This window comes from Sarcophilus harrisii, chromosome 4 (genome assembly GCF_902635505.1).
Source record: "Sarcophilus harrisii chromosome 4, mSarHar1.11, whole genome shotgun sequence".
In the NCBI taxonomy this organism is placed as follows: domain Eukaryota; kingdom Metazoa; phylum Chordata; class Mammalia; order Dasyuromorphia; family Dasyuridae; genus Sarcophilus; species Sarcophilus harrisii.
In genome coordinates, this window is record NC_045429.1 from 337,716,922 (window position 1) to 337,740,229 (window position 23,308).

A 23,308-nucleotide genomic window follows, 5' to 3' on the forward strand; every position below is an offset into this window, starting at 1 on the left:
GCAATGAGGATGCGGATGATGTGCTGGGTTTGGAATCATAAATCCCTGGTGTCAGACTTTACTTAGTACCTTAGCTATGTAACCTTGGACCGGTCATGTAACACGATTAGACAATCCCCCAGAGAAAGGGACCCGTATGTGCACGAATGTTTGTGGCAGCCCTTTTTGTAGTGGCTAGAAGCTGGAAAATGAATGGATGTCCATCCGTTGGAGAATGGCTGAATAAATTGTGGTATATGAATATAATGGAATATTACTGTTCTGTAAGAAATGACCAACAGGATGATTTCAGAAAGGCCTGGAGAGACTTACACGAACTGATGCTGAGTGAAATGAGCAGGACCAGGACATCATTATATACTTCAACAACAATATTATATGATGACCAGTTCTGATGGACCAGGCCATCCTCAGCAATGAGATCAACCAAATCATTTCCAATGGAGCAGTAATGAACTGAACCAGCTACGCCCAGAGAAAGAACTCTGGGAGATGACTAAAAACCATTACATTGAACTCCCAATCCCTATATTTATGTCCACCTGCATTTCTGATTTCCTTCACAAGCTAATTGTACAATATTTCAGAGTCTGATTCTTTTTGTACAGCAAAATAACAGTTTGGTCATGTATACTTATTGTGTGTCTAATTTATATTGTAATATATTTAACATCTACTGGTCATCCTGCCATCTGGGGGAGGGGGTGGGGGGAAGGAGGGGAAAAATTGGAACAAGAGGTTTGGCAATTGTTAATGCTGTAAAGTTACCCATGCACATAACCTGTAAATAAAAGGCTATTTTAAAAAAAAAAAAAAAAAAGACAATCTCCCAGAACACAGTTACTAAGTCAGAGGTGGGTTTCGATCCACTTTGACAAATGGACTTTTCCTACCAGAGTTCTGAAGAGGACGGCATCATAAATCCTTTTGATAGTCCCACTTTAATTTAACCAAGCCTATGATCTCATTTAGATCCTCCCAACAACGCTGTAGGGTAAGGCGTTAGCCTGACTTTCCAGGTGAACAGAAAGAGACTTAAGTGACTTGTCACGGTCACACTGGTATTAAATATTGGAGGGTGGGCCTAATTCCAAGCCTAGCATTCTTACCACTAAACTACTGCCTCTCTGTGTCAACAATTGCACCCAAGCCTGTGTAGAAGTGGCTATAACTACACAGTTTATTGAAGGAGGAAGATTGTCCCATTCAGCTCACACTTTTTTAAATTAATATTTTTCATTTTTACATCACCTTTATTTCCCCGTACTCCCTGCTCCAGAGTCTTCCCTGTAACAAGGAACTTTTAAAAAGAAAAGAAAGGAAGATATGCAATCTCCCCACAAACAGTAAGGAAAACTAGCACATCAGTCAAGTCTTACAGTATAGGCTGTTTTCCACCCCCTTGGTCCTTCACCTCAGCGAAGAAGAGGGAGGTTCAGATTGTGTTTCTTAAAATAAGTATCTTAACATCTTACTTTGACATCTGCCCCTCTCCTACACATATATACTTCTCTGGAATGGAAAGAGAAGCTAGAGAGAAACCTAGAGAAGACTGAGACCCTGGAGCTGGATTATGTTTCAAAAGGGTACTTTAGGGCAGGACCAAAAAGGCAAGGGGCCCAACAGAGTACAACAGAGAAGTATGCAAGTGGGATAGCAGAAAGAACTTCCCGATAGTGAAGGAGGAAACAGACAGGAATAAAGCCAGTCCCTAAGCTTTATTCTTCCCCTCTGCCTCTGCTGCAGGGAAACAGGGCAGTCAGATGGCAGTAGGAAGATGAGACAAGGCATGCATAACAGGAGCCATTTCCTATACCCTCAGCTGGGTTTTTTGATTGAGGAATGTTTCTGGTCAGTTCTTTAGTCTCTGGCTGGGGCCGCAGGAGGATATGGACAAAGGACAGAGAGATTAAATTTTCAGTCAGGCTCCTGTGTTTTCATCCCTTCCTCCTAACATTCATGCTGAAGATTTCCAAAATAGAGCCTAAATTAGTGGTTACCTAGGTGCAGGAAGGCTTTCTGGGCCTGGAATGGAAAGAATTGAGAATAAAAGGGACAATTTAAAAAAAGACTTAAAAAAAATGTACATAGGAGCATAGATCTATAACTGGAAGGACCTTTGGAGCCCATCCAGTTCATGTAAGGGATGAGGAAAATGGGATTTAGATTCAGTGGAAATTACACAGGTGGCAAATTTGAACTTAGAGCCAAAATATACTTTCCAATCAATCAGGCTGCATCTTCAATCTCTTCTACGCCAAAAAATAAAAAATAAAAAAATCCTGCCTTCCCTATTTTTGTGCTAAATTGTTTATGCTACAGAGAAACCTCATAGTCTGGAGTGACTGTGGTAAACAGAAGGGTATAATTTACAAACCTTCTCTCCGTCCCTTTCTCCCTTCTCCCCTCCCTCCCGCAAAGGTCTGTTGTTAGAGAGAGGAACGAGGTGACCGCAGTAACAGAGAAAGGACACGTTCAGCTTGAGTCATCTTTATTCCCCAATTCCTGGGGTGGAGCAAAGACCTGGGGCTGAGAGGAGGCGGGGAGAAACCCACCTGTCTCTCTTAGTTCCTCATCTGGGGCAGTCCCGAATAACATGGTAATTAAGAGTTCCCACCCCCCCACCCTGCCCTAGCCACTGCCCTAACAACGGAGTCAGTGAGCAGCCGCCCCGGGAGTCTGGGAGGGTCCCAGGGCTTTGAAAGCGCGTTTGCTTGGGGAGGGGCTACAGGTAAGCTTTTGCCCCCGCGGTTTAGGACCCCTGCCAGCTCTGGGCCGTGTCTTGTGCCGCGGGGCTGTCGGTACACAGATGCCCAGCGCAGGAGCCGGTGCCAGGGCCCCGGGAGCAGCTGTTGTAGCCCGGAGCTCCGGAGGGACTGGAGAGGGGCTCTCCGCCGGCGCCAGCCCGGCGCCCCACCGTGAGGATGCCCGCGGCGTGGTTGCCGCTGGCTTGCAGGAGCCTCTGGAGGCGTCCCTGCAGCCCGGAGAGGCCCGCCCTCCGTTTCCCCAGGGTGAGGATGCCCGCCGCGTGGTTGCCGGCTCCATGCAGCAGGTCGTAGAGACGACAGGAGCAGGTTTTCTGCCGGCAGCAGTTGGGCATGGGCTGGGCTGCCGCCCGGGCCGGGAGCAAGGCCGGGAGTACCAGCAACAGGAGCAGCAGCGTCACGGTGGCCCAGGGAGCCTGCAGTGGGGAGGGTGAAGGGAGAGTGGGCACGCCGGGCAGGAGGGCAAGCCTCCCCCACCCCCATTGTCCCCAACCCTACACTCCCGACTCCATTTCCAAGAAACTGTCACCCAGAAATTTCAGTGCCAGTAAAATAAGTTTGTAGAAAATGGAATCTCTGAAGCCTGGGGGTTTGTGCTGCTCTAGGGGACCAGGGATATGGATCTGGAACTCCCCGCACCTTTGGGAGGTCTTACCGAATTCACTCTTGTTAAGATAAGGAAAGGTTAAATAAAAATAAAAATAAGACAAGGAAAGGTGAAAAGGGGGAAGGGGAAATAAATTGGGCCTGTCCATAGCAATGGGGCTTGGAGGACTCCACTATTCCTATGAATGGATATATATATATATAGGCCATGACACCCATCCATCTGCTCTCCATCCCAGAGGGTCTCAGACAAATTTACTGGTCTTTTTATGAGGTGAGAGTTCGCCTTTTTCTGTTTGCTTCCCCCACTGATCTGTCTTCCTCTCCCCCCAAGAAGGATGGCCCACAGAGTGAATTCGGGTTCATAAATTAGAAAAAAGTCTGAAGGCCACGGGGGAATCCTCTTCCTTTTGACAGCCACTCCCAGGAGAACAGAGCTGCTGCTTAGACCTAGGGTTATGACCTCACCCACTCCTTGCTTTCCAGCTGCCTGGCTCAGGGACCACAGCCAGGCACTGAACACAGTCCCGAGCCAGGGACTCCTAAGCCCTCCATAAGGTCAGACAAGGCTTTCCCACCACTGAGGTGATCACGACCCACCTTGAGCCTCCTGTTCCCTTCCTTCAGATCCCTGAGGCCTTTACCTTTGAAGTGCTTGGATCCATAGTACAGGAGCCCTGGAGAAAGGGGCCGCCAGGAGCTGGAGGGCTGTCCAGTCACGGGTGCGGGGCCAAGCAGATGCTGGGCAGCAGTGACTGGGCAGCTCTTGCCCTGAGGCTTATAGTGACTGTGGCTTGGGTGGGGGGAGGGACGGGCATCTACGCACATCCCCCGGATCAGACAAAGCCAGAACCAAGAATACCATCCTGGAAAGGGGCTCGTCTCCAGGCTGGGGAGGAAGAATGAATGAGTGTCGGTGTCTGGGTCCTTGGGAAGATGGAAAGCTCCCTGGAGATGACACCGGTCGCTGGGCATTAATAAGGCAACTGCAGACCCAGGAATCCAAGAACACAAAAGCAGCGCCAGCTCTAGCTGGGGACAATGAGGCTGAGGCTGAGGGGAAGTGAGGGTCGTTAAGCTAATTAGAGGACATGGTGAAAGTGGGAGAGGGGCAGATGCTGCGTCTTTTCCTGGACATGATGCATAAGCTATATGTAGTGAGGGGAAAGGATGAATTATTAGTAACTCTTTATTCTCATCTCTTTGTCTCCTCGAGGCTCCAAAACATTATTTTTCAGGAGGAAAAAAGAATGCCCTCATCTACCCCCAAATTCCCTTTTTTCAGCTCCCTTCTCCCCTAGTTTCAGAAATAACCTTTTTTCCCTTCCACTCTACCTCGCCGCAACTCTGAGACATAGAATCATCATACATATAGGTTGAGGCCAGTTTATTTCCTGGCTTGTTGACAGATTTCTTTGGAAGCATGGGCCATCTTTAGGTCTCCTATGATCTTTTAGTATTATTGATCCCACTGACATCCCTCCACCCCCTGTTATTTCTCCCCTAACACTAAGGCAGAAGGAACAACAGTAATGAAATGGAAATAAAGAATAATGCATTGGGGGAAGCTAGGTGTGGCCCAGTCAGTAGGGCACTAGCATCAGTGGCCCTAGTTCAAATCTCCCCTCAGACACTTGACACTTACTAGCTGTGTGACCCTGAACAAGTCACATAACCCTGATTTCCTAGTCAAAAAAATAGAGGACAGGGTCTGGCTCCTGGCTTGTCCACAAACTGGCTGTGTGGCTTTTAGCCAATCACTTAATCTCTCTGGGACTCAGTTTTCTCTTCTCTAAAATGAGGTGCTTTCTAAAGTTTCCTTCTAGTTTGGACATTCCAACAAATGTGTTCTTGTAACAGGGCTCTGAGAACAGTACCCCGACATGATAGCTGGCCAGTAGTCAGTACAGACTCTTGAGAACTGGGGACTGGATAACTGGAATGGGATTGCCGCCAAATTATGGCAAAGGCAGTGAGGGTGAGAAGAGGGGAGGAGAGAGTGGTTGATTTCTAGTTTAGAGGCTCCAAACTTGCTAGAGGATTGAGAAGGGAGACTGACTTGCCAACACCCTTCCTAATCTCTGATTTTACACCATATCTCTTAGAGATGGATAGATAGTGTGGCGAAATAGAGAGAGTTGGCTTTGGAGGCAGGGAAATTCAGGTTCAAATCTAACTTCGGGCACATATGGGCTATGAGAGCCTGGGAAAATCACAGCCTCTCAGTGCTCTCTTAGAAACAGAGAATGTTTCCTCATTCAGAAGATCCCTTATATTATATATATGAAATCACAGGTCCAATGTCTATCTCTATCCTAGCCCCTATGTTTAAAAATCAAGTCAGTGAAGGGAGAGCAAGACACCACATCCATTCTACTGGGGGAAGGAGAGAACAATGTCCCTTATCTCCTGGTACTTTAATCTCTGGTAAGGGCACCTTCCTCCACTGTCTGCCCAGCAGTTAAAGTTAATATCACTTAGCCTGGATTGGGACCACAAGGGTTCCCAAAAGAGATTTTTTTCCCACTTTGAGATACTAGGGTGACCACCTAGAATCAGAGAGCCCCTTGGATTATGGGCTTCCATAGAGACATATGAGAGAAAGACATCCTGTGATGGAGGTGGGGGCCTGAGGACATTCAAGACACCACCCTCCTTAGCAGAAACTGGACCAGGTCTCTATGTTTCAGGATTCGGGGCATCTCTGGGGGAAAGGAGGAAAAGGGAATAAAGGAGGGAGAGGAGGAAAGGAGATTCCGAAGTTCACAAAAGCCCCCTTGGCCCACCAGGTGGACTTGGGCAGGTCCAATACTGCCTCGGAAACGGAGAGACTTGTAGGTGGGGGATGCTTCCTGGAGGCAGTGATCGAGCTGGGAATAGAAAGAACAAATCAAGCTTAGGCCAAAGAGTGTGTTTACAGGGTGTAGGATGGGTTGGGACTGAGGCTACAGATCATGGACTTATCATCACAGCTAGAAAAGATCTTAGGGTCTCTCATCTCTCTTTCCTCCATTTTCTTCATTTTCTTCCCTGATTAGTTCCTCTCTCTCCTCATCCCAAGCAAATCCAAGGACCTGGGGTAGGGGAAATCACAGCCCCTTTTTCCTTATTCTCTTACCTTGTGTCGATGGTCCTCAGACAAGCCCCTTAATCCTCTCAGTTCTACAAATACTTCATAGTGAGGAGCAGAGGCATCAGAGAAAGAGCCTGCAGAAAATCCACTCTTTACTTGAGGGATCTCTAAGAGCGTTCTTAACTCTCCTTAGTTCCCATCTTGGGGTATGTGGAGAAAAGGGACAGGTTTTTTGGGGGAGGATGGGGGCATATTTGGGCTTGTAAGTGGAGAACAGAAAACTGCTATTTCGTAAGAGAAAGAAAAAGGAAGGGAAATAGCACTCCAGAAGGGCTGAAGATTAGACTCTGGGAGAGGATTTTTATCAAGAGACAAGGAGTTGCCATCTGCCTGGGAGATATCATCCTTGGACTAACTCTGGGCAGTGGGAAGTAAGAGCAGAGTGGTGGTAAAGGGCACCTCCTACAAAGCTAGGGACTGGACAGCGTGACCTCAGCAGGGGGAGATAGGAAAATGTCTTACCCACAAGGCTATTTTCTGCACAGCAGTAATCCAGCAATTTGGCCCCTGGCCAGAGCCCCACAGCACAGAGCAATGCCCCGGAGAACACATCTTCAGAAATGTCCTCACCTCGGACATTGAGGGACTGACCCAGCCTATGGTGAGAGGAGGATGAGGAGGGACCACGGGGGTCAGATCAGCTTCCCCAGGAGAGGAGCATTCAGGGACACTCTCCTACTCCTCAGGAAGGGGCTGACAAGAATCTCCCGGGAGCTTCAGAGAGATTTTGGGGGCTAGTTTAGAAGGAAGCCAAAATTTGGGATTAAGGATAAACTGTTCTCTGGAGTCTCTCAGTTGGGAAGATCCTACCGGATCTCTTCCAGACTTCTCAGCAGGGGAACCTTTCAGTCCCAAGGCTTTGTCTTGGTCTGGGATGTCTCAATGTCTCCTCCCCAATCCTCTGGAAAAACCCTTTAGCATTTCCCTCAGTGGGTCACTCACCTGCGGACAAATCTGACTATGGGACATTGATTGTAGAAGTCAATGACTTGGACCACATCCCCCAGGGGACACCTGTGCATGACAAAGAGAGGGGGAAGGGATAAATAAGGTAGAGGAGCCTCTTGCCTCCACCCTCCCCTGCTTTACCAGGGGTCCCTTTGTTTAATCTTCCTCCCTAGTTCACCTCGACAGTGCAAGGTCTGCAGGAGAGAAGATGGGGCGGGGGCCTGGGGGTGGACGTCACCTGGTGAGATGAGAACCATCAGTCAGCACCAGCTCATATTCTTTTCCTTGCAGGGCCTCCCCTAACAGGAGGGTGCAGGGGGCTTCCTCTTGGCTCCTCTCCCAGGCTGGGAGCAGTTCCACAAAGGGAGGTCCTGGGAGTAAAAGGTACCCTGGCTTCTGCTGCTTTGGGGAGAGGTTCAGTCCAATCATACCTGAGAGCGGGACAAAGGTGGGGCAGAGAATGAGCAGAGAGCCAGGAGCCTGAGCACAAAGCAGACCCTTCCCTTAGCTTCCCCAAACCGGTTATGTGGCAATGAGACATGTGAGGAGTGCCTGAAGAGAGGCATCATGGGATATTCCCTCTCCTGCTGCCCACCTGTAGGGGAAGGACAGGGCCTGGTCCCGTACCACATGATGGGCTCTGACCCTCCCCATTCCCATGCTCGGCTTTGTGCTTGTTCTTCTTGCAGGACCAAATCTCCTCCATCCACCCTGGCTAAGTCATGACCCAGCTCCGCTCCCTGCTGTCCCCAGGCCCCTCCAGAGCTCTCCCAACCCCCTGACCTCCGGCAGCCACATAAGCAGGTGAGAAGAAAGGCAGCCCTTGGCACCAGGTAGCCCCCAAGGCGGCCTTGGCCACGTCTTGCCCCCCTGCATCCGTGGTCACCACCACCTGCAGCTGGGGCCAGAGCCTGCGGGCCAGGCCCTGGGGGCCCTGCTCCAGTTCGGTTTTCAGCTCCGCTGCCCGGTCGGGGGCCAGGGGCGAGAAGCCTGGCTGGCCAGCAGCCACCGCTTCCACCAGGCCCTCCCAGTCAGCCCCAAGGCAGCAGAAGACATCCAGCAACTCCGTTGCTGTCCCGGCCTCTAGCACCTGCAGATCCCGGGTTCCAAGAGCTGCTAGAAGCAGTGTTCGAGGGTCCCCTGCTCCTGCCCCCGGGGGACAAGCCCAGGCCAGGGGCCTCAAGGGCCAGGGGAGGGAGCAAGGCCAGGGGGAGGTGAGGGTCAAACGGGCAGTGCCTCCTGGGACCAGTGCCCCTGGATAGGTCTCCTTCAGAGAATTGAAACTCAGCAATGTGGCCTGGAAAGAGAGACGAAGAGGGCTGGAGAAGGCTTGGTTTGAGCTCTCCCACCCCCATCACAAGCCTGTCCTGGGATTGCCCCACCATCTCAGGGCCCAACCTCCGGCCACTCCTGGGGGGTGAGCTTCAAGGCTCTCCAGTGGGAATGTCCCCTCCCCCTGGAGACACTCTTCCCACTTCCCCTGGCTACCTGTAAAGAAGTCTCCCATGGGGTGGGGTTGAACGGTGGATGCTGCAGCTTGGCCAAGCCCTCATCCGAGCCCCCTGCCTTGCTGTGGGAGTCCAGGCAAGGCCGAACCAGAGGGAACTGATTACGGAAACTGTCCAAGTCTGTGATGATCAAAGATACCCCCCAGGGAAATACTTGGATCAGAATCACCCCCACGAGGGAGGGCTTGGGGGGCAGGGGAGGAAGGTGGGAGGAGTGCCTTTGTCCAGAAGTGCCGAAGAGGAAAGAGCCTCTAGGGGTGGCTTGGAAGGAAACCAAGGCTAGAGACCAGGAGAGTCTGCCTGACCTTCAACAGGGAGCATCCGTCAGGCCGGTATCCCTCTGCAAAGCTGAACGGCTGGGCAAAAGGCCTCTTTGTGGGGGTCCCTCTTATTCTAAAACCTTGCCGGAAGAGGACTTCTGGGCCCAGATGTTCTCATAGATGTGGTTCCTCTAAGTCTATGTGTTCTGTATTCACAGGTTTATAAATGTAGCAATGGAAAGAATTTTGGTCCAAATCTCGAGTTTTTTCAGAAATAAAGATCTAAAAGGTCCAGCCCTTTCTCCCTCTGTTAGTGGATGTGGGAATGTAGTGGGTGCGATGGAGAATGCTGGGCTTAGGAGCCAGAAACTCCTGGGTCAGCATCTCCAGCTATGTGATCCCAGGCAAGTCACTTACCTGGATTCTGCTTCAGTTTCCCCCTCTGTAAAATGCCCCTCCCTCCCAGGATCATTGTGAGGATTAAGAGACAGCATTTTTATAATGCTTTGCACACCTCACAGCTCTATATAAATGTTAGCTGAACCTGGGAACCTTTCCCATAGTCCTTTGGAAAACCCACCTGGTATTTCCCCCCGGGGGCAGGTGGCAGTTCGAGGTCCCTGAAAACATCGCTGCAATGTCTGCTTCTGGCTCTGGTGGACGCATCTGGTGCTCTCCTCCAGGCGCCACTTGGTCCAAGCTGCGGCCCAACCCAGGGCTCTTAAAGCCACACGGTGGCCCCAGGCCTTCCTCATCCTTGGGGACTTCTGCCACCAGAGCAGAGTCAAGGGCAGTAACAGCAGCAGCAGCAGCAGCAGCATCTCCATGGGAAGTTCTAGGAGAGGGACAGGTGAATTGCAGCCGCTTCTCCCTGGCTCATGGCACCTGGGGGACAACCGGGGTACAGGGAGGGAGGCAGGCTCCGAGGAAAGAGGGGCAGCAGGGAGGGGAGCATCCCCTGAGGCTGCCAGAACGCCAGTCCCGGCCCCTCTGGCCATCCCATCTCGCTTTCCCGCCTACCTCCCTTCCCGCTCCGCTCCACGCTACTCCCAGCACGCACCCGCTCCAACCCCCCTCCTTTCACCCCCTTTTTACTTTTGCCCTGCGCTCTCACTTCCTTTGGGATTCCGGAGAATGTCTCATCTCCTCCCTAAACCCCAGTTTCTAAGGATCCTTCCGGGTTTCTTCCGGAAACAACATTCTTCTTCCGGACCAAAAGAGCTGAAGTTTAAAGGGCAGGGCCCAGCCAGGGAGATCTAATGGCTCGGCAGCTCCCGGGCTTTGCGTTTGTGTTTGGGGAGGGAGGGGGGTCTGAAAAGTGGAAGGGGGTGGGTCTTACAGGTACCGGTTGTGCGCCACTGCTGGCCCAGGGCTCTAAGGGGAGGGGAGGGGGAAAACTGAAGCGGAAAACAAAGGCCGGGGAGGCCGAGGGGGGAGCGAGGGGGAAAGGGGCTCTGGTGTGCGAGCAGCATGCAAATGAACACCTGTTTGGTAGGTCTTCCAGCTTTCCCAGCCTGGCTTGCTGCCTCAGAGCCGGGCAGCTGCCGAGTAAAAGATCAGAGGGGTAATAGGAGCCCAGGCTGCCTGGGGAAACGGCCTCGGGGAAAGGCCTGAGGGCCTGAGATCCCCCTGTCCAGCCCCTGTAAACGTCTCCTGGAACACAGATGTGGTGGGGAGACACCGGGCCATTGGTCATTCGTGGTGGCCACGTCCACTCTTGGTGACCCAAGGCCACCCACCTGTGAGCGTCTGGGGTCACGGGGAGGGGGGGCCGGAAGGCTTCCTGCTACTAGGCCTGGCACTCATCCTCTGGGCTAGCCCCCCTACTGGTGCTCTTTGGATCCAGGATTAAGCCAGACACATGCAGGCCTGGAGAGGACAAACATACTGATTCTCGAAAGATGGAGAAGAGAGCAAAGTCTCCGAATTTCGGGAAAACCTTATTATTAAAGGGATGGTGGTTAAACATCTATCTAGAAACCATCACAAAGAATCAGCACGACTCCATCAAGAACAGGCCATCTTGCGGACATGATTCTTTCCAACAGGGCGCTGATTCAAAGCAATTCCAATAGACTTGGAGTGGGAAATGCCAAGATTGTGGACAGAAGCATCGTATTTTTACTTTGTTTTAGTTGTAGTTTGCTTGTTTTTTTTTTATTTTTCCCCTTTGATCTGATTTTCTTGCACAGCATGAACATATATGGAAATATGTTTAAAAGAACTGCACAGGGATATCGAGATGGCTCAGTGAGAGCACCAACCCTGAAGTCAGGAGGATCAGAGCTCAAATCGGGCCTCAGACACTTAACACTTCCCACTTCCTGGCTGTGTGACCCTGGGAAAGTCACTTACCCCCAATTGCCTCAGCCCCCCCCCCCCCCCCCCCCCAAAAGAATTGCACATACTCAGTTTTTATCAGATTGTTTGCTGTCTTGGGGAGGGAGGAGGCGAGAAAGAGAGGGAGGGAGAAAATTTTACAAAAATGAATGTTAAAAACTATTACAGGTATTTGGAAAACTAAAAATGCTATTAAAAAAATGAAAATACTAACAAAAAATAGGCCATCACGGTTAACTATTGTGATATAAGAAATGAGGAACAAAGTGATTTCAGAAAAAACTGGGAGGACTTATAGGAACTGATCAGCCAAGTGAAGTAAGCAGAACTGGAAGAACACAGCAGTTACAACATCTTGTAATGATGATCAAGACTTAGCTATTCTGATTAATACAACGATCCGTGACAATTCTAAAGGACTCATGATGAAAAATTCTATTCACCTTCATGGAGAACTGATGAACTCTTGAGTGCAGACTGAAACATACTTTTTTCTGCACTTTTTTGCTTCCCTACCCTCAACATAATCGATATGAACATATTTTGTATGCTTTCACATGTATAATTGTCTTGTCTTCTTAATGGGGAGGGGTGGGAGGGAGAGAATTTTAAAAAATAAATGTTAAAAATAAATAAAGGGGGGAAAGTCCAGGCCATCATGCCAAAGATTTGGAAACTGAGGGGGTGCTTATTAATTGAGGAATGATTTACAAGTTATGGTGCACTAATGTGATGGAATATTATTGTGCTCTAAGAAAAATGATGAAGTGGATAGTTTTAGGAAACCTGTGTGAACTGATGCAAAATAAAATGAGTAGGGGCTAGATAGCACAGTGGATAGAGTACAGGCTCTGGAGTCAGGAGGACCTGAGTTCAAATACAACTTCAGATACCTGACACTTCCTGGCTGTGTGACTTTGGGCAAGTCACTTAACCCCAATTGCCTGAGCAAAAAAATAAAAAAATGAAGTGAGTTGGAGAGCAACTTATATAATGCTAATAACATTGCAAAGACAAACAACTTCTGACAGACTTAGGAACTGATCAGCACAATTCAGATGATTCATGAAGAAGCATGTTACTTTCAGTGAGTGAGATAATGGACTTAGTGTACAGATTGATAAATTATTATTATTTTTTGGCACATAATCAACTTCAGAATTTGTTTTTGTTTAACTAATAGTTTAACGAATTGTAATAGGTTTTTCCTCTCAATTTGGGGAAGGAGAGATGGACAAGGAGGGGTTGGAGAGAATATGTACCAGAAAATAAAATAGAATTAAAAGTAAAAAACAAACAAAGCAGGCCATGCCAGATAAATCTTATTTCCTTTTTCTTTTGGAGTTAGTTATCTAGCTGATTTGAGAAGATTTACCTAAATTTTAGCAAAGGAGCCTGAGCAAATTACTCATTCTATCTAATGTAAAAGATGGCCTTGGATGAGGGATTTCAATAAAGTGGCATGATGCATAACATTTTTATCAATGACTTGATAAAAGACAACTTTATCAAATTCCGCAGATGGCAAATCTACTAGAAGAGTGCCAGGATAAAAAAAAATACTTGAAAGGCTTATCTTGGGCTGAAACCAAGATTAAATTTAATAGGGAAAAATGTCTTATCTTTGGGTTTAAGAAATCAACTTCATGAGTACTTACGTGGAGGAAGAATAGTTAAGCAAGTTTGAAAAACACCTGGAGATTTTAGGGCATCGAAAGCTCAATTACATTTAGGGCAGTCAGAAAAGACTAATGTAATCTTGTACTGCACTGAAAGCACTGGTTCCAGAATGAATGAGGTGAGAGTCTGATTGTGTGTCATTCGGGTCAGACCATATCCAGAATGCTAGGTTCAGTTTGGGGTACTACATTTTAGGAAGGACATTGATAAAGTGAAGAATATACAAAGAGGAGGGTCATCAGCATTTTGGAGACCAAGTTAAAGCTTGTGAAAATCTACTATAAGAACTAATCGTTTAGCTTGGAAACTGGTGTGGGATAAGGAGCATAGGTAGGGAAGAGTTATTTTCAAATACTTGAAATGCTGTCCTGAGAGTGATAGATTAGAAATGTTCCCATTGATCCAAAGGGGCAGAACTAGAAGCTTTGAGTAGAAGTTAAAAGGAAGTAAATTTAGTTTTATTATCAGGAAAAACTAATTTTGGATAGAAAGAGCTACATTGGGAAGTATTGAATTCTTTAGGCAAAGGCTGACTAACCACTTATGGAATGTGCTAGAGTATGGATTCCTTTTCAGGTATGTTCCATTACTTCTACTCTGAAATCGTGATCCTTATTTTACCAAGGGAAACTGAATCCCAGAGAAGTAAAGTATTTAAGGTCACATGAGTAATAAGTAGCAACTGGGTTTTGAACCTAATCTTTATGTGATGTTCAGAAGATTCTCTACTTCTGAGATGGCAGTCTCTAGGCAACTGTGGGAATGACCTTTAAATCTAATAAGTGGAGAAACATCGAGGCAAAAGAGATAATTTTTTTTTTTCTGGCAGGAGAAAGACAATGATTAGGAATATGGCTTCCATAATGTGAAGCTCATTCATTGTACTGAGAACTAGGACAGGGATAAAAATTGATCCGATCAGGTCATTCCTTAGGTTCTTCGATAAAGATGGTTACAAACAAGACTAGCTAAAGTAGCCATAGTGAGGATTTATGTCGTATATAGAATTTTGGAGCTGTCAATCTAAGGTTGTCAGGGCAAAAAGATTTCTTAACCAAACTGCAAGTGTTATATGTGAAAACTGGGTTAATAAAATGACTTCCCATTCATCTTAGAGGAAAGGCTTGGCTAAATTTGGAAAGGCTGATTCTCAGGCTGTCTTCAAGGTGATAAATTTTGAAACTGTCAGGTTCTTATACAGATAATAGGTATATATTTGTAGAATTGAATATAAATAACACTCTAAACGAGAAGAGCTGACATGTTGGAGTTAAGCATTAAAGGAGGGTGGAATCTTCTCCAAAAGTGGATATCTGACATGGTTTGGATGTGGCTTTATCCCTAAGGAGGGGATGGTCTGCAAGTCCATTCAAGAATTTCATTCTACTTCTGAGCTGAAGAAATCCCATTACAGCAGTTCTAACATGTCTTGACTTTGTCTCATTTTAAAAAGCCCATTCTCACACAGTCTTATCAGTGTTGCTATCTTTACCTCCCCCCACACTCCAAACTTTGCACATATATGGAAGAAATAAATCAAATGAAAAAGATATTGTCTCTTCAGGAGGCCTTTATTGTAACATAAAATACACAATTTTGTGACTGCCCAAAATTGTACACAATACTTTATTGGTGGCTAGCTATATATGAATCTGCTTCAACACTAAAATATGTATTTGAAATAATTTCACAAAGTTTTAAAAAGAAAAATTATCAAAAGTATTCTCTTATTTAAATTATACTCCCTTTTGGGGTATTCCCACCCTCACAAAACCCTGTGTATACCACACACCATTGAAACATTTATGCTACTGTTGTGTGGGGGAGGGGAGGGTAAAGAAGGTAGGGGAAATGGTCAAAACTTGACTTTCATCAATAATCAGCACGAACAAAAGTTTGGCTCTATATTTTGCAAGGGGGGGAGGGAGAAAAAGAAAACAATCTATATCTCAGTCCCAAATTTCTCACAGGAGCAGCTTCTGGAAGAGTGAGGGCAGCTAAGCAAGTGTCAAGTCTCATGCTATCTGGGAAGTCTGGTGTCCCTGGAGAATTGCAATTGCAGGAGCGAGTGAGGTTTAAGAGCATCACCACTTCCAAGAATCATCTTCAGCAAGAAACTGGGCGGAGGCCAGGAAAGAGAGACACATTTCTATGGTTTCCCCTTGTTCAGCTCTTTCCCAGACCATCTCAGATTTGATGCTATTGTGATGTTGCCCCCTGGTGGGCACAGGCTGCCAAAACATGAATTGAATTCTCATGCCGCACTCCTCCAGGCTTCAGGCCCGAGAAGGGGAATCCAGAAGTGAGAAAGCTGGAGAGTCATTTTGTGGATTTTTATCAAAGGCCCAGGTACCTAGGAAACATGGACTTTCCCCTTCCTCTTTCCCCCCATCCTCCAACTTCAGGACTAGAGTCCTAGTTAAGCCCACCTCCTGAGGTGAACAGCATCCCACAGCCAATGCTGGTGTTTCTGGAGAGTTTGGTCTACTCCCAGGAAGGGCAAAGAGATGCTCCTACTGCCTGGCAGTGCCAAGGTATGGATGCCCAGGTTAAAAAGTAATCAACATATAAAACTGAGCCAAGGCCAACACACAGCGGCTTTTAAAAAGTTACCTTCCAATAAATACTTTACTAAAGAGGAATATTTCTCCATCAACATCAAGATACTTGATAAATTCATAACTTTTTTGTTAAAAAAATATCTGTTTATTTACTAGCAAGTATAAAAATAAGGTTTTTAGTGACATAACTCTCCTGGGTATGGCCATGTGCCCTTCTCTTGGAGAGAGGGGGTTGGGGGAAGAACCTCATAGGCCTCACCCATAGGCTGTGTCTGCTCATTCCCCAACCTATGTCCAGCAACACACCCCAGCCATAGCCCACATCTCTTCAGTAGGAAGAAGCTACCAAAGAAATTGCCATGAGTCAAAATTATGCTAGGCTTAATTTCATTTTCCCTTTTTTTTTCCCTGTTTACCAAAACAAAACCAAAAACATCACAAATAAACCAAACCCCTCAAACCTCTATCACTGCCCACAACCACACATGGGTGGACCACAGACTTCAAATTCAACAAGCTAGCCTTTGGTTCAGATGACATTCATGCCATCAAATCTTCAAGACACTGGTGTAAACACTGGAAGGAAATGCAAGTGACAATGGGTGTGACTGCCATAGGACCTGGGGTGAAAAGAGACAATTCTGATGACACATGAGTAGAGAGAGGTAGGAGGGAAATGAAGGGGATACATTTTAGAAAAAACAAAAGGGCATCTAACATTTATAAAATCCATAACCCTTAAAGTGATCCTAAAAAAACAACAGCAACCAAAAAAAACCACAAACCAAAACCAAACCAAACCCTCACACTTTAGTATCCAACATTCAGAGAATGAGCAGAGAAGGAAAAGTCTTTGAATGATCAAATTCAAATTGTGGGTAATCCCAGATAACAAATTACTGTTTTTAACTCTGGGAAGTTAATATCTAGTATTCCACTACAGCCCAAATGCACTGGGATAATAATAATAATAATATTACAAGGATGTACAATATATGGCTAGTCTTTCTTATGCCCATTTCAAACATACACAACCCTAAACATTCATGCATACATGGGTGCTCACTCCATCAATGGAGCAAATCCACACAAAAAGGTGAACCTGTATATGCTACGTGGTATTTGAAAAAGATCAATCCCCAACAGAAAACCCACAACTCTTCCCCCACTCCATTTATCTTTTCAAACTGTCATAATTTCCCACTCCGACCTAGAAAAAGAAAGAAAACCTCGCTTTTTCTGTGAAAAGGCAGTGATCAAAAATTCAGAGGATAGTTAAAGGCAACCATTGTTAACTTTTTGGACTAATATTTGGCTGAAACAGCAACATAAGTCATTGATTAGGAGGTGCAACCTCCCTTCCACCCCTACCCATCCCCACCCTCCCAAAGCCAAAGCTCAGCCTTTCCCAGGAACTGGCTTTTAGTAAAGAGAAATTGGCCACAGTCCCTAAGGTCCTGACAACAAAGCCAAATCCTGGACAGAAAGGAGGGAAGGGGGAGAACAATACCTCACTTGAATATACATACACACACATACACTCACACACACACACTCACACCCACCCCACTGGCATCACCATGCACAGAAATACTAAAGTCACAACTAGTATTAACACTTCACATTATGAGTATTATTTCCAAAGAGAAGCGATTCATGGAATTAAACATCCACAAGAGCGATCCTCCGGGCAGGGGCTGAAGAGCTATGGGGTGGAGGGGTCAGGGGTCACGACTGAGCATGGGGAATCCACTGACTGTCCATTGGTCGGCGCAAGAGTTCTTCAACATGTCTTGCTACATCCATAGTGTCGTCCAGGTCAAAATCCCCATCTGGGTCAAGGACAGAGTCAGGGCTGATAAAGGAAGAGAGAACATCAGAATCCGAAAAGCATCCTCATCCCCCACTTAATCCCAGTGTTCTACACTTGATAGCCTGAATTCACTGCCCTCCCTCCTCTGCTCCGAGCTGATTTTTACTCCAGCATTAGCTCAGAGAAAGATGGAGAACTACTCATTTAATAAAGCTGTATCCAGTGACCCAAATTAAATCACCTCCCAGGCCACAGAACACCTGGCTGAAGGACAATACTGAGCTCACCCCTATTCCTAGAGTGACCACTATCTGAATAGATTAAGACAGGTCTAGGTTCTTAAACTCAGTAATCCCCCCTTAAACCAAGAAACTCCAGCCCACTAGGGGATCCTAACAGTTCTTCAATGGTCACCACCTCCTTGGGCCCCTAAAAGAACACAACCTACTTCTGTGGATACATATTATAATGAGACTGGGAGCACACTGCTGGGGATGGGGCCTGATCCATGTAGGTGGCGCTGGCCCCTGAAGAATCTGCAGAAGCACTGACAAACCTGGAGGAAGAAGCGGAAATATAGCCTTAAACCCCACAGATCCTGAAGGACTAAAGCAGAAACAGACCTTAAGGGAGAGAGAGAGCCTTGTAGCCCCTTCTTCTGGTTCTAAGATTAAAAATTCCTTTCTGTCTTGAGCCTTCAGCAAAATATGTTTGTGCCTGCTAAACTTGGCCTATATCTTGTCCCCAGGGTTGCCCAGGATAGGTCAGCATTAGTCAAGAAAACCCACTTCTGTCTCCTGTTCTTTGCCTCTACATGGGGAGGCTCAGCTGTTTTATACACTACTTAGTTGAGTCTGGGGTAGTATAAACTGGCAATCCTTGGGGGGGCTTCTGTATTGGGGAAGGCAGGAAGGGAGGTACATCAACATGCTCATGAGAAGAAGAGCTGTGGTTTGAAGCCCTTAGTATGTTAGGATACAAACAAGATGGCACCCAAAAACCAGGCTCAGCAAGGCTTCTTAGAAAAGGACTGGACAGGGCATTTATGGAATAGTTTAGATATATGTGGGACAGGGCATGATAAATGGAGATAAGAATTCAAGTATGTTCCATAGTATTTTCACCTTTTTTTCTCTCTCTCATGGTTTTTTCCCCTTTTGTTCTGAATTTTTTGGCTCAACATGACAAATATACAAATGTGTTTAAAATATAACACATATTTAACCTCTATCAGATTATTTGCTGCCCTTGAGGAGTGGGGAGGTAAGGGAGGGAGAAAAATTTGGAATGCAAAGCTTTACAAAAATGAATCTAGAAAACTATCTTTACATCTATTTGGGAAAAAATGAAATACTATTGAGGGAAAAAAGAATCCAAATGTGCATATGATCTGAGCACTTACTCTGGGACCACCTGCTTGATCTGTGGCTTCACATATCCATCCACAGCTTTAGCTGCCAAGGAGAGAAAGGAGAAGGGGATTGAGGACAAAGGTGGTTATCAAGTAGGTAGATAACGGAGTCTTTTTCAGAAATGGTCTTTCTCTTAGGATCATAAGACAGAAAGACACCCAGAGGTCCAACCCCCAATTTTACCCTCAAAAGTGAGGGACAAATGCAGCCTCAATTCAGAGAATGCAAATTAAAGGCTTCACTGATATAATTAATTGGCATATTTCACTAATTCTTCCAATTACAAACCAGATTTTCAATGTTACAAGTCCAAATTAAGCATTAATGATATTCTCACCCCATAGGAAAACATACCTCCCCCCCATTCATCTGCCTGCCTGCCTCCATCCTACAGTGGAGGGTTTGGCATTTTCATGGCATTCTGAGTAAAAAACACTTGCCCACTCACCCCAGGTGAGAACTATTCATGCAATATTTTTTTTTTTTTTTAATTCTGACTGTTTCTCTCATTCCCCATATCAATCATCCTAGAGGAATGTAGCCTGAGGATTAAAACTCAGCTATTCAACTTTTGATCTCTATGTGAAGTGCTAAATTATGGAAAACCACACTCAGAAGTGGGAAAATGTAGCATTATTTCCTGGAAGCAAGAATAGTAACCAGTAGAAGTTTGATTTAATTGTTCATATTTATGGAGTAAATGGTAATAAAGGGATTTGTGTGCTATCCTACCTGATTCTCACAACACCCTCCTCACTTTATGGAAGAAAAGATTGAAGCTCACAGGGATTACATGACTTAGCCAAACTCCTTCAGTCAGTACCAGCAGTACTAGAGTTTGAATCAATGTTTTGGATCAAGTTCAGTAATCTTCCAACAGCATCAAGTTCCAACAGACCAATATGCTTTGTCATTAATAAGATCTTTGTGATCTGTATATGCAAGTACTCGGAGTTAAAGAACTTTAGGACTTGATAACCAGTATTGCATCTCATAGCTCCAAGCAGTGACAGAATAGCAAAGGAGATTAAACAAAAGAATTGGTCAAAGAAAGTCATCTGGAGATAGATATAATAGGAAATTCTTGGTTATAAATATTAATAAAGGGAAGCAGATGTGCATATTAAAAATTGCTTGTTAATTAAGCAATCATTTGACTTTGGAATTTGCATTATGATTTTTTCCTCCTAGAAGATTTACTTCCTCAATTTTGCTTGGTACAAGCAAGTATTAAAAATGAGTTTTCATTCCCCAAGATATTAACATTAGGGATGAGGTAGCAAAAAAGTCCATAATTAACATTTACCACATTCCATAAACTGCATAAAATAAATAAGTAACTGAAAATTAAGTTTATGTACTGCTACCTAAGATAAAGAGACAGAAACAAGACACATCAAAAATTTGAATTCTGTTACCAGTGGCAGATTCACACATAACTGGTGTGTAATACTTGGAGTATACTTCATCTTTTGGCCGATCAGGGAACACGTAGATAAGGTAATTCAGATCTCCCAAGCGGTCAGCCAGGGATCGGATAGAGAAGTCTCTAGTGGTAAAAGGCATCAGATTCCAAAACATTCTTTCCTCTAAATTAACAAATAGAAAAATGACACTCCATGCATGGAACAGGAAACCTTTCCCTTTCCCAAGTCCACCAATATTACAGAATACTGTCCTCCATATTGCCCTTCCTGGGAATTCATCTTCAGGTTATATCTGAGGTAATGACTAGGGTCAATGATCACAGAATACACACATTTTCCTTAGGCATGCTAGGTATGAATAACCCTCACCAAATGTAGTTCTCAAATTCTAATGCAAAGTTATTTCCCTGGGGAGAAAATTAATTCTTTAATTTTCATCTCTTGGTTCTTAAAAACCAAAATATATTTATTGGAAAATTGATATATTACTACAGTTTTTCCAATTTACGTTTATTTTCTCACAATGTGAAAGACAAAAATCAGCAGGTCCCCTCAAACACAATGAAATATCACTTCCAAGTTCAAGGCTAGATAGGGATAACCAATGATAATGCTCTTAGTTTTATTAAGTAATGAAGGTATAATTAAAATGAATTAATTGATACTGTACCAAGAGCATCTATCTATATGATCTAATTTTTAAAACTAATACAAATATTAAGAAAAGCAGCATAAGGTAATTTTGGGGATTCTATGTAATGAAATATGCTTAATTTTTCAATTGAGAGAAAAACAGTTTTATGAAAAAAGCAGCTAACCTAAAGGGAAGCAACTGCCTTTTTGGTGGTGGTGTTTTATGTGGGTTAGGGGAAAGGAGGATACTTACGAGAATCAAACTTCCAAGCAATGGTGATGCCCCCAATTTCAGAGTCACTGAATCGAAGAAGGAAGGTCCCATCTGGTTTGTTGATCAGTAGGTCATGGGCTTGTTGCTTATTCACAAAACCCAAGATGGCCCTAATCACAGAAACAAAAATAGAAACCCCATAAAGTTTTGCTCCCTAAAAAGAAAAGCTTTTTGTTTCTAGCCAAAAAACAAAGACTCACCCATCATTCCAATGAGGCTTGAGATGTTTTTTTAACACTTCCATCACTCCATCAAACCACTGCCAGAAAGTGTAATTCCGTCCAGGTAAGTTTTCCTGTGTTGTGACCCAACAAAAGTTTTTTTTTTTTTTTTTTTTTTTTTTAAATTACAATTACAACCAAATAAATGGAAAACAATCATCTCTGACATTCTATCTTCATGTATCTATGTTTTACCAATAAGCCTCTCTTAGTTTTACCAACTAACCTACTCCCCAAAAGAGCAAATTCAGGAGGGAGTTTGAATGAAATCCTTTTCTTTTGCTGAGGCCCAGCACCTCAGTTCCATGAAATCTTCCCTAATATCCACAGACCTTCCAGATGGCTCCTTTTCTATGCCTCATCATATTCTGTAGCATTCATCCATTTTTTGGGGGGAGGGAAGAGCTTTTGGGGAGGCAATTAGGGTTGTGATTTGTGCAGGATCACACAGCTACCAAGTGTCTGAGGCCAAATTTGAACTCCTGGCTCCAGGGCTGGTGCTCTATCTACAGTACCACCTAGCTGCCCCATCATCCTTGTTTGTAAATGGGCCATATTACTTCCATTAGACTAAAGGCTTCATGAAGGCTGTCACTTCTTATTTTTGTTTCATTGCACCTATAGGTACTTAATATAAGTTTACTGATTAGAAAGAAAGTGAATTGAGAAAAGTATGAAAGGAATAAGGAGTGGTTACATTCCAGGACAACATCCACAGGCCTTGACTTTCAAACACAGTAGCTTTTTCAACTGTGACCTGACCAATTCATGAGGCCATCATGATACCTTGGATATCAATGTCCAACCAACTGAATGAATAAAAAATTATTTAATAAGAGCTAGTTATCAATATAAAAGGATACGAGTTATCTCACCTAATGATGTTGAAAACATTTACTTTTAAATCGACATTTTCCTACCCCAACCCAAAAGATGGAATAAGTGATCTCTGAATACTTGAACCAAAATATTTGAATAAAAGTTGTGATTATCACTCAGAATTTAGGGTTTCAAAGAAAAAAAATCTAATAGTTTGCTAATGTAATATTTTATCTCAGTGGGGCATAACTTTGTATCACACAATTTTTTTTAAAGGTTTAGAGCAAATGAGACATCGTAGAAAATATATTTGTGCTGAACATGTCCCTTTTCTCCATTTTGTTCATGTTTTGCTTCATTCTATATATTTAATTCTATATTCTATTATAAAGAATTAAAATTGACTAAATGGTTTTACAAGTCCAGTTGTTTTAAGCATGCAAATAACAGAAGTTCATGCCCAGTAATATTTTCTCTATTCCACCAAAAATTTGGATTAGTCTCAGGAAGATCTTTTACCCAAAAGAGTTGCCTATAGTCTTTTACTGATAAAAGGTAGAGGCTTTGGAAACAACATTGGAAGAAAGCTCTCCAAGCTATCTACTGTGAGATTTTCCCAAGGTGTATAGTAACTTGACCCCATTCCCCTCACCCTGTTGAACTGGGACCAGGAGATGGCCATGCTGTTGTAATCCTCCATGTTGTTGCTGCTGCTGTTGAACAGCTTCTGAGCCAGGAACACTAAATTTTCCTTTGTCAGGCCTCGGTTGCTCTGGACTTCTGCCTTGAACTTCATGTTGAGAGCCTCACACAGTTGGGGCCACAGTACTTTGTCAGGCACAGCAAACGGCACCCGGCCCTGAGGGGGAGATGATGGGAGATCGAGTCAGAGAGAGCCACCAGCCCAG

General features: G+C 45.0%; 2 protein-coding genes across 10 annotated transcripts in view; both read right to left on the reverse strand.

The window, feature by feature from the left end:
* Positions 1–2,612: 2,612 nt before the first annotated feature.
* Positions 2,613–10,501, reverse strand: LOC100921613 (GH3 domain-containing protein). 3 transcript variants are annotated; one of them, XM_023502331.2, is made up of 9 exons: positions 10,316–10,501; positions 9,801–10,055; positions 8,941–9,080; positions 8,236–8,749; positions 7,691–7,883; positions 7,447–7,518; positions 6,967–7,100; positions 6,490–6,578; positions 2,613–3,181 (listed from the first exon to the last, which is right to left on the reverse strand). In XM_023502331.2, exons 2-9 carry the CDS (start codon positions 10,045–10,047, stop codon positions 2,753–2,755), a joined length of 1,818 nt encoding a protein of 605 aa, XP_023358099.1. In that variant the 5' UTR covers positions 10,048–10,055; positions 10,316–10,501; the 3' UTR covers positions 2,613–2,752. The 3 variants fall into 3 exon arrangements, with proteins under 3 accessions (XP_023358099.1, XP_012403728.1, XP_003768252.2); XM_012548274.3 differs by lacking the exon at positions 2,613–3,181 and adding an exon at positions 4,744–6,241 and having other exon boundaries at positions 10,335–10,492; XM_003768204.4 differs by lacking the exon at positions 2,613–3,181 and adding an exon at positions 4,744–6,241 and having other exon boundaries at positions 10,316–10,492.
* A 4,289-nt stretch (positions 10,502–14,790) lies between these two features.
* STAT5B (signal transducer and activator of transcription 5B) overlaps positions 14,791–23,308 on the reverse strand; it is a 78,908-nt gene continuing 70,390 nt past the window's right edge. For all 7 annotated transcript variants that reach the window (XM_031966296.1, XM_031966300.1, XM_031966298.1 and 4 more), the window contains exons 13-19: positions 23,053–23,259; positions 21,561–21,655; positions 21,340–21,470; positions 20,445–20,615; positions 19,017–19,068; positions 18,063–18,170; positions 14,791–17,656 (exon numbers count right to left, since the gene is read on the reverse strand). In XM_031966296.1, coding sequence (XP_031822156.1) covers positions 17,530–17,656; positions 18,063–18,170; positions 19,017–19,068; positions 20,445–20,615; positions 21,340–21,470; positions 21,561–21,655; positions 23,053–23,259 — 891 coding nt within the window. In that variant the 3' untranslated portion in view covers positions 14,791–17,529. The remainder of the gene's footprint in view (positions 17,657–18,062; positions 18,171–19,016; positions 19,069–20,444; positions 20,616–21,339; positions 21,471–21,560; positions 21,656–23,052; positions 23,260–23,308) is intronic.